The following is a 13,294-nucleotide window of genomic DNA, read 5'->3' as shown; positions in this document are numbered from 1 at the left end:
TTTTTTAAAATTAAACACTATCTAAAGATTTGCATCGAAGCGTTTTTTTTTGATAGTGATTTTAATCACTGTCAGATATCATTATACTTGATCCAACTATGCCACGTCACCACTGTGCCGCGACCCCCCTGTGCTGGGTTTTTTTTTAAATAAATTTTTAATTGTTTATAAATTATAATTATTTTAAAAATTATTTATAACTTATTTGTTATTAGTATTTAGGTATAAATTATTTTTTCTTAATAGCTTAAAAGTTGACAAATCAAATCAGTTTATGTTCACATCATTATTTTATTTATTTTTCACAACATGAAAAATTCATCCCGATAGTAAAGATGTAAGTATTTTTTATTTTTTTTAATTATAGGTACTATCCATTTTTTATAATACTGTAATAATTAGTATACTTTATACGAAAACAATTTGTATTTAACCAACCAATGGTAAAATTTTGAACTTGTAAGATTCATATTATGGGGTACTATTTAAGGACGAGTGGAGGGAGCCCCCCCACAAGCTTTTCATGGGAAACAAATTATGGAAAATGATACAAGGGCCCAAAATTGTTGGCCCCTCCAATAAACATTTTCTGGCTACGTGCCTGCGCGTGGCGTTTGAAGAGTTACATACATACATACATTCATACATACATACATACAGGTGAAACTAATATAAGCGTGTTAAAAATCATATTAACTTTGATGTCTGCTTTCATCGTGAAGACAAAATAAAGTCCAAACTTTTTTTTCCATAATAAAGTACGTTACATTAGCTATAATTTAAGATATATATAAAAGTGTCAGACTTTCTGGAACAATTTCAAAAGTTAAGTTGAAAAAGTTCTACTTTCTATATGCATTTTTCAGATTTGAACCTCCCCTAGTATAAAGGGAAATAGTCTGATTTAAAAAAAAGAATATGTCGAATGAAAGATGTATATACTACTTCCCTAACATTTTTAAAATGTTATAGCATTTTAAAGTAAAAAATGTAAAATATAAAATCGAGAAATTTTACATAAAATAGTATTTGGTAGCTATTTTCAGCGTGAAGACAAAATAAAGTCCGAATTTTTTTTTTTTTTGCATAATAAAGTATATTACATAAGCTTTAATTTAAGGTATATATAAAAGCGTCACGTTCGAACCGGTCATACACAAGCGCCACAGGAGGCGCATGACGGTTATCAAATATTGCCACACTCCACTCAATAACATTTCTCGTTAATTCATATGACGTGAATCCCAATTAAGATAATTACAAGTTATGAGGTAATTTAAATTTATAACTTAATAGCTTAAAGAATTTGATTTGAACCTTCTGAATTAAATGCTTGTATGAAAATAACTTAGTTACCATATCTTTTTTCAGAAAAAATCATTTTAAAATCCTTAGAGTAATCCTTACGTCACTAATAGAAGTAACCCTTTTTATGATACAATAATCAATTTTATAATTGAAGGTAATCGCATTATTTGAAATATTAATGGTTATAACATTTCATTTATTTATATTAAGTGGTAAACAATTAAGTCGACTCCAGGAAACAAATCTATCTAAATTTTAGGTGTCAGCCGGAGATTTAATAATTGAAAATAGTATAGCGTCATCAGCAAACAAATGAATATCCACCGAAATATTAAAGATAGAAGAGGATCATTTATAAATAATATAAATAAAAGATGTCCAAGGTACAAACTGTAGGCGGTTAATTGCCAGATTTCTAAAAAAAAAAATATATACAAAAAAGTTTAAACCAGTTTAAAAAATTTGCTAATCAGTGATATTTAATTGTAATCGATTTTTCTACAAAAACCAACAGTATTCCTAATTGACATAATTTAAATTATACAGGGTGATTTTTTTATCATAACCCACTCAATTACTTACAGAATAATAATAATTTAAAAAAAAAATTTTTATTACTATCTTTAGTTATACATTATTCTTGAATTATCAACTATGTAATACTTTTTAAATTCATCCCTTATGCCTGGTAAGGGCGTCAACTTTGTTTTTTTAAATGGGGTGTTCCCATTTTTGAATTTAATAAAATGTTTGGATTTTTAATTAAATAGTAAATGGCGATTGAATTTTTAGTATAAATTTATTAGTTTATTAGATATAAACATTTAAAGTTTCAAATTTTTGAGTTAATATATATGTATAATACACAAGGTATTACAAATACAGGTAGCTAATTGAGTTTTTATGACATCGATATTAGCAGGTACACAGANTTTTATGACATCAATATTAGCAGGTACACAGCATTGTTATTATCAATGATAGTAAGGTACATTGTTGTGAGTTTATAAATACACTAACTGACAATACAAAAAGTATATCTAATGATAGTCATAATTGATAATAAACAATCCGTGACCGTGATAGCAATATCATAAAAAACCAATTACCTACCTGTATTTGTAATCCCTTGTGTATTATACCTATATATTAACTCAAACATTTGAAACTTTAAATGTTTATATCTAATAAACAAATTAAGTTTCATTAAAAATTCAATCGCCATTTACTATTTAATTAAAAATCCAAACATTTTATTAAATTCAAAATATGTGTTCCCATTTAAAAAAACAAAGTTGACACCCTTATAAGGCATAAGGGATGAACTTAAAAAGTATTACATAGTTAAAAATTCAAGAATAATGTGTAACTAAAGATAATGAAAAAAAAAAATGTTTAAATTATTATTATTCTGCAAGTAATTGAGTGGGTTCTGATCAAAAATCTGTATATATAATAAAATTTGATCACTTGTGGCTAATATTATTTAAAATTAAAACTATATTAAAAAAAAAACACATCATTGTAAAATTAATACCTTCTCAGCTTCGCATCGAAGCTAATAGTATTAATTTAAAACTAAAAAAATATTAAAAATATACTCAAAGGAAGGAAAAACCTGTGTTAATATTAAAAAAAAATATTTTGATTCATTTATATTTTAATTTTAATATTTTTATAATAGTAATTATAATAGTTTAAAAAAAAAAGTTTAAACAATGTCAAATTTTATGGATTTCATATTATTTATATTATTTACCCTATATTATTTAGGAATTTTCCCCATTTACAGGATATGAGCGAAATTTCTTCAATTATTAAGAGCAATATTTTCAACTAGATACAATTTGTGATTTTTTGACGTATCGTTGAAAGGAATCGGTTGGGTGAGAATTGAGAAAAAGTAGCAGTACACAAAAAAAAAAAAAAAAAAACGCAACATAGTAAAATCAATACCTTCTCAGCTTCGCATCGAAGCTAAAATTTTTTTATTTTCTACAACTAATAATAAAAAATAAGATTTACAATAAATAAACTATTAAAAAAATGAAATGTTAATTATATAAAAATTATAATAGTGATAATTTTTATCTGTTCTACTCTGGTTATAAATTCAGATATTTTCTTTAAAAATATGTTTTTGTTGTTTTTATTTTTATATTATCTAAATTTATATTTTACGTTAATTTAGATAAATAATAAAAATATATTTTAATAATAATATTTTAATTATAAAATAGATCAACAGCCGGCTCCTACTTCTGTTTTTAACTCATTTTCAATTTCAGTCTACTCTTCTCATTTCATTTTAAAAACTGCTTTTGCCATAAAAAATGAATATGATGAAATTAACGTTAAATAATTATTTTGTATACCTAAGTAAATTAGATAGATTATGGCAAAAGAAAACTGAGTTATCTTGTTATGCTGTCTTTTTAGTTTTAATAATTTTTTGGTGTCGCATCAAATGGAATCGTAGATTTATTGATAGATTTGCAGCAAAATTACCAGGTCCTCAATCATATCCATTAATTGGTTCAGGACTAGAATTTACAGGGACATTACAACGTAAGTTTTACATAAAATATTATTAATTTTTGGCTTCCGTTATATTGCCATCAATAACACAACATGTTACAAGCACACTAGAGTGAAATTTGTTTAGATTTCTAAACCTACTCCTTAAAAAAATTTAATATAAATTATAAAAATAATTGACTTTGGAAAAAATTTACTTTTGAAATAGATAAATTGTCCAACATATTTAAGTATCTTTAATAACTTTTAATATAGCTTGTAAATAAATACATTACAGTTTTAGTCACGATAAAAGGATATGAGTGTCAACTTTATTTTATTAAATGGCAACATAATTATTTTACTCGCTTTTAAATAAATAATAATCGAATTAAGAAAATGACTATTGGTCAATGTCATTTAAAATTGTATTTGGGAAGTTGTTAAGATAACCGACACTTAATTTAAAAAAGCAATAACTATTTAAAATATAAAATTTAAATAAATAGTAAAAGTAAAGTGTGCTATTTTATCATTTTCTACATTTTGCAATCTACTTTTGAAATAATCCACCAATTTCTTAAAATTAAACATTATCTACGGATTTGCATCGAAGCAATTCTTATGATAGTGATTTAATCACTTTTATGTATCTTATGTACTTGTCCCAACTATGCCACGTCCATAGTGTGCAGCGACCCCACTATACTATCGTTTTTATTTTATATGCTACTTAAATATGTATGTTGCTATTAAAAAAGCAAATTTCTATTATTAAAAGAATCGCTATGATTCCCTAAAGACTCTATATTGTAAATAAATATGGTGTTCCGTGTCATTTTAAAATGCAAGAAAAAATAAAATAAACAATTTTTTCATGATTTCAATATATCTATTTTATAGTACTTTTTTAGTTTCAATGCGAAGCTATGAAGGTATTAACTTTACTAGGATGAATTTTTTATTTTTTTGTATCTGTGAATGCTCAATGTCAGCTCTCACTGTACCGATTTTGATGAACAATACGTCAAAAGATCACAAATCGAAGACATTAGCCTTAAAATTTGAAAAAAATTCTCTCGTATCCCAAAAAATTACAAATTTAAAAATCCCTAATATTCGACATTTTTCAAATTTTTTTACTAAAAATGACCGAATCAATAAAACTTTTTTTTTCTATATACCTTAGGTATTTATCTATCATTTGTTATATTGTTATGAACATTTGACCCTTTGCCAGCCCACAGGAAGGCTTTCAAAATGGTAACTTTTTCACAAAAAATTAACTTTTGAAAATGATCCAGAAACACTGACACTTTTATATATACCTTAATCTAAAGCTTATGTAATATACTTAATTATGAAAAAAAAATTTGACCTCTAGATTTGTCTTCATGGGTAAAATGACTACCGTATATAAAAATTTTATATTTTTGTGATAAAAATCTGAGCTTTGTATTTTATTTTATTTTAAAATACCTGTCATGGGGAGTACACTAATTTTCATAAATATTATATAAATCAAATTGAGATAACATAGAAAGTTAAACTTATATAATTTTTATTGCTTTTTTTAAGTCAAGAAAAATAACTTTGAAATTCAAAATAATTTTAATTGATAAAAAAAATAGTTTTTTTCAGATGACCGAAGCGACGTACGGTTGTGAGTCGGTAACACTTGTGTCTTACGCGCATGGGTACAAGGTGCCAACCCGTATATGACAACCAATTTTTTCTTAATTCTTTTTAAGTTAGAATAAATTTTCAACTCATTTTATTTTTATCAAATTTCAAGAAGAAATTTCTTATTCATATTAAAATTATTTTATTATATTTTAGGTTTTAGCTTCGATGCAAAGTTGAGAGGGTATTTTTTTGTGATCATTTATTTTCTCTGCTCTAACTTGACCTACTTTTTTCAATGATACGTCCAATGACTAAAATTAGTATCTAGTTGAAGATATTACGCTTAAAAATTGAAACAAAATTCTAATTTATCAATCAAACAATTATTTATCCCATTCATGTTCTCCATTCAGACAATTGAAATCATTCATTTATAATGTATTCAAAGTATTTATTGACAAATAAAGTTTGATATGATAGGTTTAAATTACAAAATTAAATCAATTTACTTAGTAAACTAATATTTTTTTTACTCTATTTGTGTGTGTCATTACTAGACTATAATATTCCAAATATTTTGGTAACATGTTGCTGTATAAATCATTTTTTAGCTTCGATGCGAAGCTGAGAAGGTATTGGTTTTACTATGATGTGTTTTTTTTTTGTGTCTGTTACCACTTTTTCTCAGCTCTCACTGAACGGATTTCTTTCAACGATACGTCAAAAGATCACAAATTGTATCTAGTCGAAGATATTACCCTCAAAAATTGAAAAAAATGCCCTCGTTTCCCATAAATGAGGGAAACCTCCAAAAAAATTACAAATTTAAAAATCGCTAATTTTCGAAATTTTTTCAATTTTCTTTACTCAAAACTGCCGTAACTTTTTCAAAAATAAACATATCAATATAATTCTTTGTTATATAGATGTTTCATGTCTTTACCTATTATTTGGTATATTTTTTTTGTAAATTTGACTTTTTTTCTGCCCACAGGGGGGGATTTAAAATGACAACTTTTTCACAAAAAATTAACTTTTTCAACTTAACTTTTGAAAATGTTCCGGAAGGTCTGACACTTTTATATATATCTTAAATTAAAGCTAATGTAATATACTTTAATTTGAAAAAAAAAAATTTGACCTCTGGACTTGTCTTCACGGCGAAAATGGCTACCGAATGCTATTTTCGTGTGAAAATTATCGATTTTATTATTTATATAATATTTAACTTTATAATGCTATAACTTATTGAAAAGTTTATGGATCCACACAATTTTTTTATGAGAAATAATATTTTTTAATAAACCCTTTTTCATTTGACATACTTTATCTTTATCGAGATATTAATAAGGAACCAGCAGATCAAGTAGCTTTTGGAATAAAACACCAATTTTTTTTAAATTAAGCACTATCTAAAGATTTGCATCGAAGCGTTTATTTTTGATAGTGATTTTAATCACTGTCAGATATCATTATACTTGATCTAACTATACCACGTCACAACTGTGCCACGACCCCCCTGTGCTGGTTTTTTTTTAAAAATTATTTTTAGTTTCCTTAAATTTAACATTGGATTTTCACAATTATAATCACATTTTATAATACACTCAATTGAGTAGATTGTTTAACAGCTTTTAAGAACCAAAAAAAAAAAAAAAATTAGGTTAAAAATAAAATTTTGCACTTATTATTTTTAGCATATTCCTTTCAAGGAAAATAATTTAAAATAATTTGAAAGAAACATTAATACTGCCGTACATACAGGGAATTACCGACCGCATATCAAGGATTGCACAAAAATTCAAATTAAGAACCGTTTTCCAACCAAAAACAGGATCACTACTCCGAAACCAGGAAAGATAAACTGCCAGATATGCAAACACCAGGAGTTTATGAAATACCATGTTCATGTGATAAATCTTACATCGGACAAACAAGAAGAGCTATTGCGACAAGAATAAAAGAACATGAAAAAGACGTGGAGTACCATAGAACAGAAAAATCTGCAGTAGCTGAACATGCCAAAAACAGAGGACATGACATACAACAATTCGATAAAGTAAAAAATACTAAACAAAGAAACTCATTTTGGCAAACGGATGTACAAGGAAGCAATAGAAATCGAAAAATGTCCTGGAATTTTCAACAGAGTAGATGGGTTGAAAATCAGCAAAACTTAGTTACTTATCATACACTAGACAAAAAAAAAATTAACCAACAACACTGAAAATAACTCAATATAAGAAGAGGCTACAATCAACATAACAAATAATTGCCGGTGTAGGAAAGGAAGACCGAAATGTCAAGAATGTCGTAAACAACGTTAATCAAAAATCGAAATGTTGTCAACAACATTAGTCAAAAACCCGGATACGGTAAACTACATTAGTCAAAAACCAGATGTTATCAATTTTATAAAAGCAGACTGTTATCAAGATAAGCCGCTAGTATAGTTGCAGCCACCGACTAGCAAACATCACTCTAAAGATGGACTCTGCAATGAGTCTGAAACGTCAGAAACCAACTAAAAACATGGATATATTTTCAAACACTTCAATTTAAAAATACTTATATAGTGTAGAACTTTCTCAACTTAATTTTTGAAAGTTTTCCGGAATGATTGACACTTTTATATATATTTTGAATTGGTGCATTCGAAGAGCACATAACAGTACGAGGTGTACCCACATTATAGCTTCAGGATACTCCCCAATATAATAATTAACACAAATATTCCGTACATTTAAATAAGTAGTGTCATACTTCTTTTTTTAGAAATAATGGACAAAATTATTCAATTAACTGAAAAGTTTGGTTCAGAACCATTTAAAGTCTGGTTAGGATCAACATTAGCTGTAATGTTAACAAAGCCTGAAGATCTAGAAGTATGTATTACTATATTAATTGGAGTAAAAAATTATTTATTTTAAAATTAAAAATTTACTATGAAAAAATTAAAAAGGAAAAGAATATATTAATATACCCACCTAAAAAGTACAACAAATGAAAAACACCTAATATGGAATTTAAATTGTGTAAAACTATTCTCGGGAATAGTGAAAAACACAGATTTTTACCAATTAATAACAGTACCATAAGAAATCTCAAGATATCATTTATTTATTTATTTCAGATATTATTTATGAAGACAAAATATTCTAACTATTAGAATAAAACCATGATTATTTATTTATTATTTTGCAACTAAAATAATGAATTTTATAATTATAACATATATAATAATTATATTAAATCGTAATATATTACATATAGAATAATATATAAAACAATTACAAAAATGTGGTTTGAAAAGAACAAAAAACTTTTATTAAATAATTTGATTTTGAGCGGATTTTTACTGATTTCTAATGCTAAATTTTACATGTTAAGTTTATTCTCAAACTTCAAATTTGTATGGTGTATAAAGCAGATATATATCTAAAAAATTTAAAAAAAAATTTTTTGAAATTAAAACAGAACCCCCAACAGAAGAAATAATGCCACCAAGAATACACGTTTTTTTTTTATAAAATTTCTAACTTTACATATATTAACATAAAACATAAATTATACACTATACAATACCACATGTAAAAATCACAGTAAAATAATAACTTCTTTATGGTTTTCAATGAACTCAAAAACGACAAATCTTTATAAATCAACTTAGTTTATTTAATACATTTGGTTCATAATTAGAACTATATACTATAATTTATATTATATAAACAAAGATATAGAATTCTGGTTCAAAAGAAAAAAAGAAAAACAGTAGCATAGTGTGGTCGCAGCACACTAAGGACGTGACATAATTGGGACAAGTTTAGATGATATCTGACAGTGATTATAATCATTATCGTAAGAAACGCTTCGATGCAAATCTGTAGATAATGTTTAATTTTGAGAAATTGGTGGATTATTCCAAAAGCAAAAATACCTCCTATTTTTGTTTTATTTCGACTGCCATTTGAACACAGAAAATAAGTTGACGGTACAAATTTATTTTTTTGAACTTCTAGTAAATTAATTATATATATGTTAAAATAAGCTTTATTTGAACATATGTATATAAAAGGCGTAGATTTAAGGAATATTTTCAAAATTAAGTTGAAATAGTTCTACTTTTTATACAAATTTTCAACTTTTCAAAAATTCAAAAAAACTTTTCTTATCCTTGAAGGGGCAAAATAATCAAAATAAGTATAAATTTATATTTAATGTAAGTTAGATTCATGTACATTTTATATTTATTGGTGGACTCATTACTATGACAAACCCTTATAAGGTATTTTAAAATAAACAAAAAAAAATAAAATTTGAAAAAAAGACCCGTGGAAGATAAGTCGTCGGGATATATATATATTTATTAATTTATATTATGCAGCAAAAGATTTAATTTGACATATGTTTTAAGTATTTCCGGGCATTTTTAAAACTTAAGTTAAAAAAGTTGAGTTTTGTAAAAAAGTTGCTTTTTTGAATCCCCCCTTGTGTGCAGGTTAATGGTCAGATTATCGTAAAATTTATATCAAATAAAAATGGAATACGTAAAGTCATTATATATATAAAAAAATTATTTTGGTTCGTCCATTTTGAAAAGAGTTATAGCAGTTTTAAGTACCAAAGTAACATTGATTTTTAACACGAAAATTACATTTTTTTTCAATTTTGAGGGTAACACATATTTATTGTAAAAGAACTTCTGTACACTAGGATCTTTTTAAGCGAGGATGGCAATCTGGAATTGTGAGTGAAGACAGATTTTTAATAAGAGGGTTCGAATGATTTTGGAGACGGTGTGAAAGTATAAAAGATATACTTTTATTAGTTTAGTTTATTAGTAAGATATTAACGGTATAAAAGATCCAGATTCTAGGTTAACGTATTAAATATTGCAGCTAAAAGAATATCAATTTAAAATATTTTATAAATCTGGTATAAGTAACACAAATGCAGATTCTGTAGTAAAATTCAATAAGTGATAACATGATAAGAATAATCGTCTACTTTAAGCAGAACGTCAACGTTTTTTGCGGTAGACAAAAATAACTGTGCATAAGGCTAATTAAATAATACTAAATTGCATATTTTTTAAATAACATTATAATGTACAACTATTAAAATTAAAATAATAATATTTAAACAAAAAATAATAGTATTATCATTACAGAAATGCTATTCGGGCATTATGGTAAAATAAAAAAAATTGATTAAATTTTTTTTTTGTAATTAAAATATCTAATTTTGTTTTTAATATTAAATAAAAACGTTTTTGAAATTGTTTACCGTCACAGAATAAATCACTTTAAAATATCGTAGTACCTTTTACGTTTCGAGATGAAGGTGTGAAAGTTTTAACATTAATATGATATGTCGTTTATTTTTTTGTGTTTATGACTATAAATTACAATATTGGTTACTATGTGTTCTCTATTTAATCAATATTGTTTGACGATACGTCAAAATTATTAAACTATGATACAACAATGATTATTTTTATACTTAATACAACTACATTTTAAGATCAATTTTACTGTGAAAATAAAAAATTAGATATTTTTCAGATTATTTTTAACAGTTCCAAAGCTCTCAAAAAAGATGAAATATACAATTTTTTAATAAACATTTTAGGAGAAGGATTATCTACAGCTCCCGGTTAGTGCAAAATAAATTACACTTAAAATGAATTAACATTAGTCAAGTTAAAAGTTGAACAATAATGTTTATGTTTATAATTAACTAGAATCTATTTATTTTTATTTTGTATTCTTCTAAAAGCTATATTATCCTCTTAATAAGAGGATAATATAAAGAATATANCTTCTAAAAGCTATATTATCCTCTTAATAAGAGGATAATATAAAGAATATAAAGAATAAAAATAAAGAATAAAAATTATTTATAAAGAATAAAAATAAAAATTTTATAAAGAACTCTAGATAAATTATATTGTATTTGATTAAATTTGTATTTAAACATGTTTTATTAATCATTTAAATTAACCTCAAATTTTCCATCATTGCTTTTAGTATACAAATGGAAACAGCATCGAAAAATAATTACTCCCATATTCAATACTTCTTTCATAAATCAACTTTTACCAATTTTTAATAAGAAAACATCAATCTTTATAAGAAATCTTCAAAAAGAACTAGGAAAAACTGAAACATTTGATATTTTTGATTATATAATTTCTAGTTCAGTTGATACTATATGTGGTAAGTGAGATAATAATTAGTAATAAAATATAGTCATTTTTAATATTTTATTTGTATTTATTTTAAGATTTTAGCTTCGATGCGAATCTGAGAAGGTATTAATTTTACTATGATGCATTTTTGGGGGGGGGGTCTGTTACCACTTTTTCTCAGGTCTCACCAAACCGATTTCATTAAACGATACATAAGATATATAAGATATACATGATATATAAGATCATAAACCGTATTTAATCGAAGACATTACCCTCAAAAATTGGAAAAAATTTCCCCTTCACCATAAATGGGGAAAATCTCCAAAAAAATTACAATTTATAAATCGGCAATTTTTGACATTTTTTCAACTTTTTTAACTTAAAACTGCCATAAATTTTTTAAAACTGAATGAGTAGAAACAATTTTTTTATAGACACATTAGGTGTTTCCTATAATTTGGTATATATATTTTTTGAAAATCTTACTCTTAACCTGCTCACTGAGGGGATTCAAAATCATAACTTTTCTACAATGAATTAAATTTTTCAACTTAACTTTTGAAATTCTTTCTTAAATATTGACACTTTAATATATATATATATCTAAAATTAAAGCCTATGTAATACACTTTAATTTGAAAAAAAAAATTTGACCTCTGGATTTGTCTTTATGATGAAAATGGTTACCGAATTGAAAAATATGCTATTATGGTGTTAAAATTCTTGGTATTGTATTTTAATTTCTATTAAAATACCATATGAGGGCAGTACATTGATTTTAATTAATATTATACCAATTTAATTGACATATAATATGAAGTTAAACTTATTTAAATTTGTTTGCTTCTTTAAAGTATAAAAAGGTAAGTTTAAAATATAAAATTCGCTTAAATTGTCAATTTTATTAACTGAATTAACACGAACGATTGCCGAAACGATAAAACTTGAGTCACTCACGCTTAGGATAAGAGGTAAGAATCCGCATGTGACAGTGAATTTTTTTGAATTCTTTCCTTAATTATTTTTGAGTTAGAAAAAACTTTTCAACTCATTTGGTTTTTATCTCATTAAGATTCAACAACTTTAATAAATATCAAGGATCCCATCACTGTAGTTACCCCTCTGTGAGAAAAAATTCTTTATTCCTATTAATATTATTTGAATATGGGATTTTTCTTGTGGCTGTCATTTATTTTCTCAGCCCTCACTGACCAATTTATTTTAACGATACATCAAAAGATCACAATTAGTATCGAGTTAAAGATATTGTCCTCAAAAATTGAAAAAAAATCCCCTTTATCAAATGAAAAGTTGCTAAACCAACTTTTTCCATACAGACAATTAATATCAATCATTTCTAATGTATTTATTGTCAAATGAGGTGTAATATAATAATAGAATTCAATTACAAAACTAAATAAATTTACTTTGTAATTTATTAATTGTTTAACTCTATTTGTGCGTGTTATTAATATTCTATAATATTCCAAATATTTTGGTAACATGTTGCTGTATAAATCATTTTTTTAAAAATTATTTTTAGTTTCCTTAAATTTAACATTGGATTTTTACAATTATAATCACATTTTATAATACACTCAATTGAGTAGATATGTTTAACAACTTTTAAGAACCAAAAAAAAAAAAAAA

General features: G+C 25.1%; 1 protein-coding gene across 2 annotated transcripts in view; it reads left to right on the top strand.

The window, feature by feature from the left end:
* The first annotated feature begins 3,560 nt into the window (after positions 1–3,560).
* Positions 3,561–13,294, top strand: part of LOC126896372 (cytochrome P450 4C1-like) — a 156,227-nt gene continuing 146,493 nt past the window's right edge. For both annotated transcript variants that reach the window (XM_050669089.1, XM_050669088.1), the window contains exons 1-4: positions 3,561–3,876; positions 8,227–8,336; positions 11,016–11,106; positions 11,481–11,669. In XM_050669089.1, coding sequence (XP_050525046.1) covers positions 3,642–3,876; positions 8,227–8,336; positions 11,016–11,106; positions 11,481–11,669 — 625 coding nt within the window. In that variant the 5' untranslated portion in view covers positions 3,561–3,641. The remainder of the gene's footprint in view (positions 3,877–8,226; positions 8,337–11,015; positions 11,107–11,480; positions 11,670–13,294) is intronic.

Source organism: Daktulosphaira vitifoliae, unplaced genomic scaffold (genome assembly GCF_025091365.1).
Source record: "Daktulosphaira vitifoliae isolate Bord-2020 unplaced genomic scaffold, ASM2509136v1 Scaffold_1, whole genome shotgun sequence".
NCBI classification, from domain to species: Eukaryota; Metazoa; Arthropoda; class Insecta; order Hemiptera; family Phylloxeridae; genus Daktulosphaira; species Daktulosphaira vitifoliae.
This window is presented reverse-complemented; position numbering and strand designations above follow the sequence as displayed.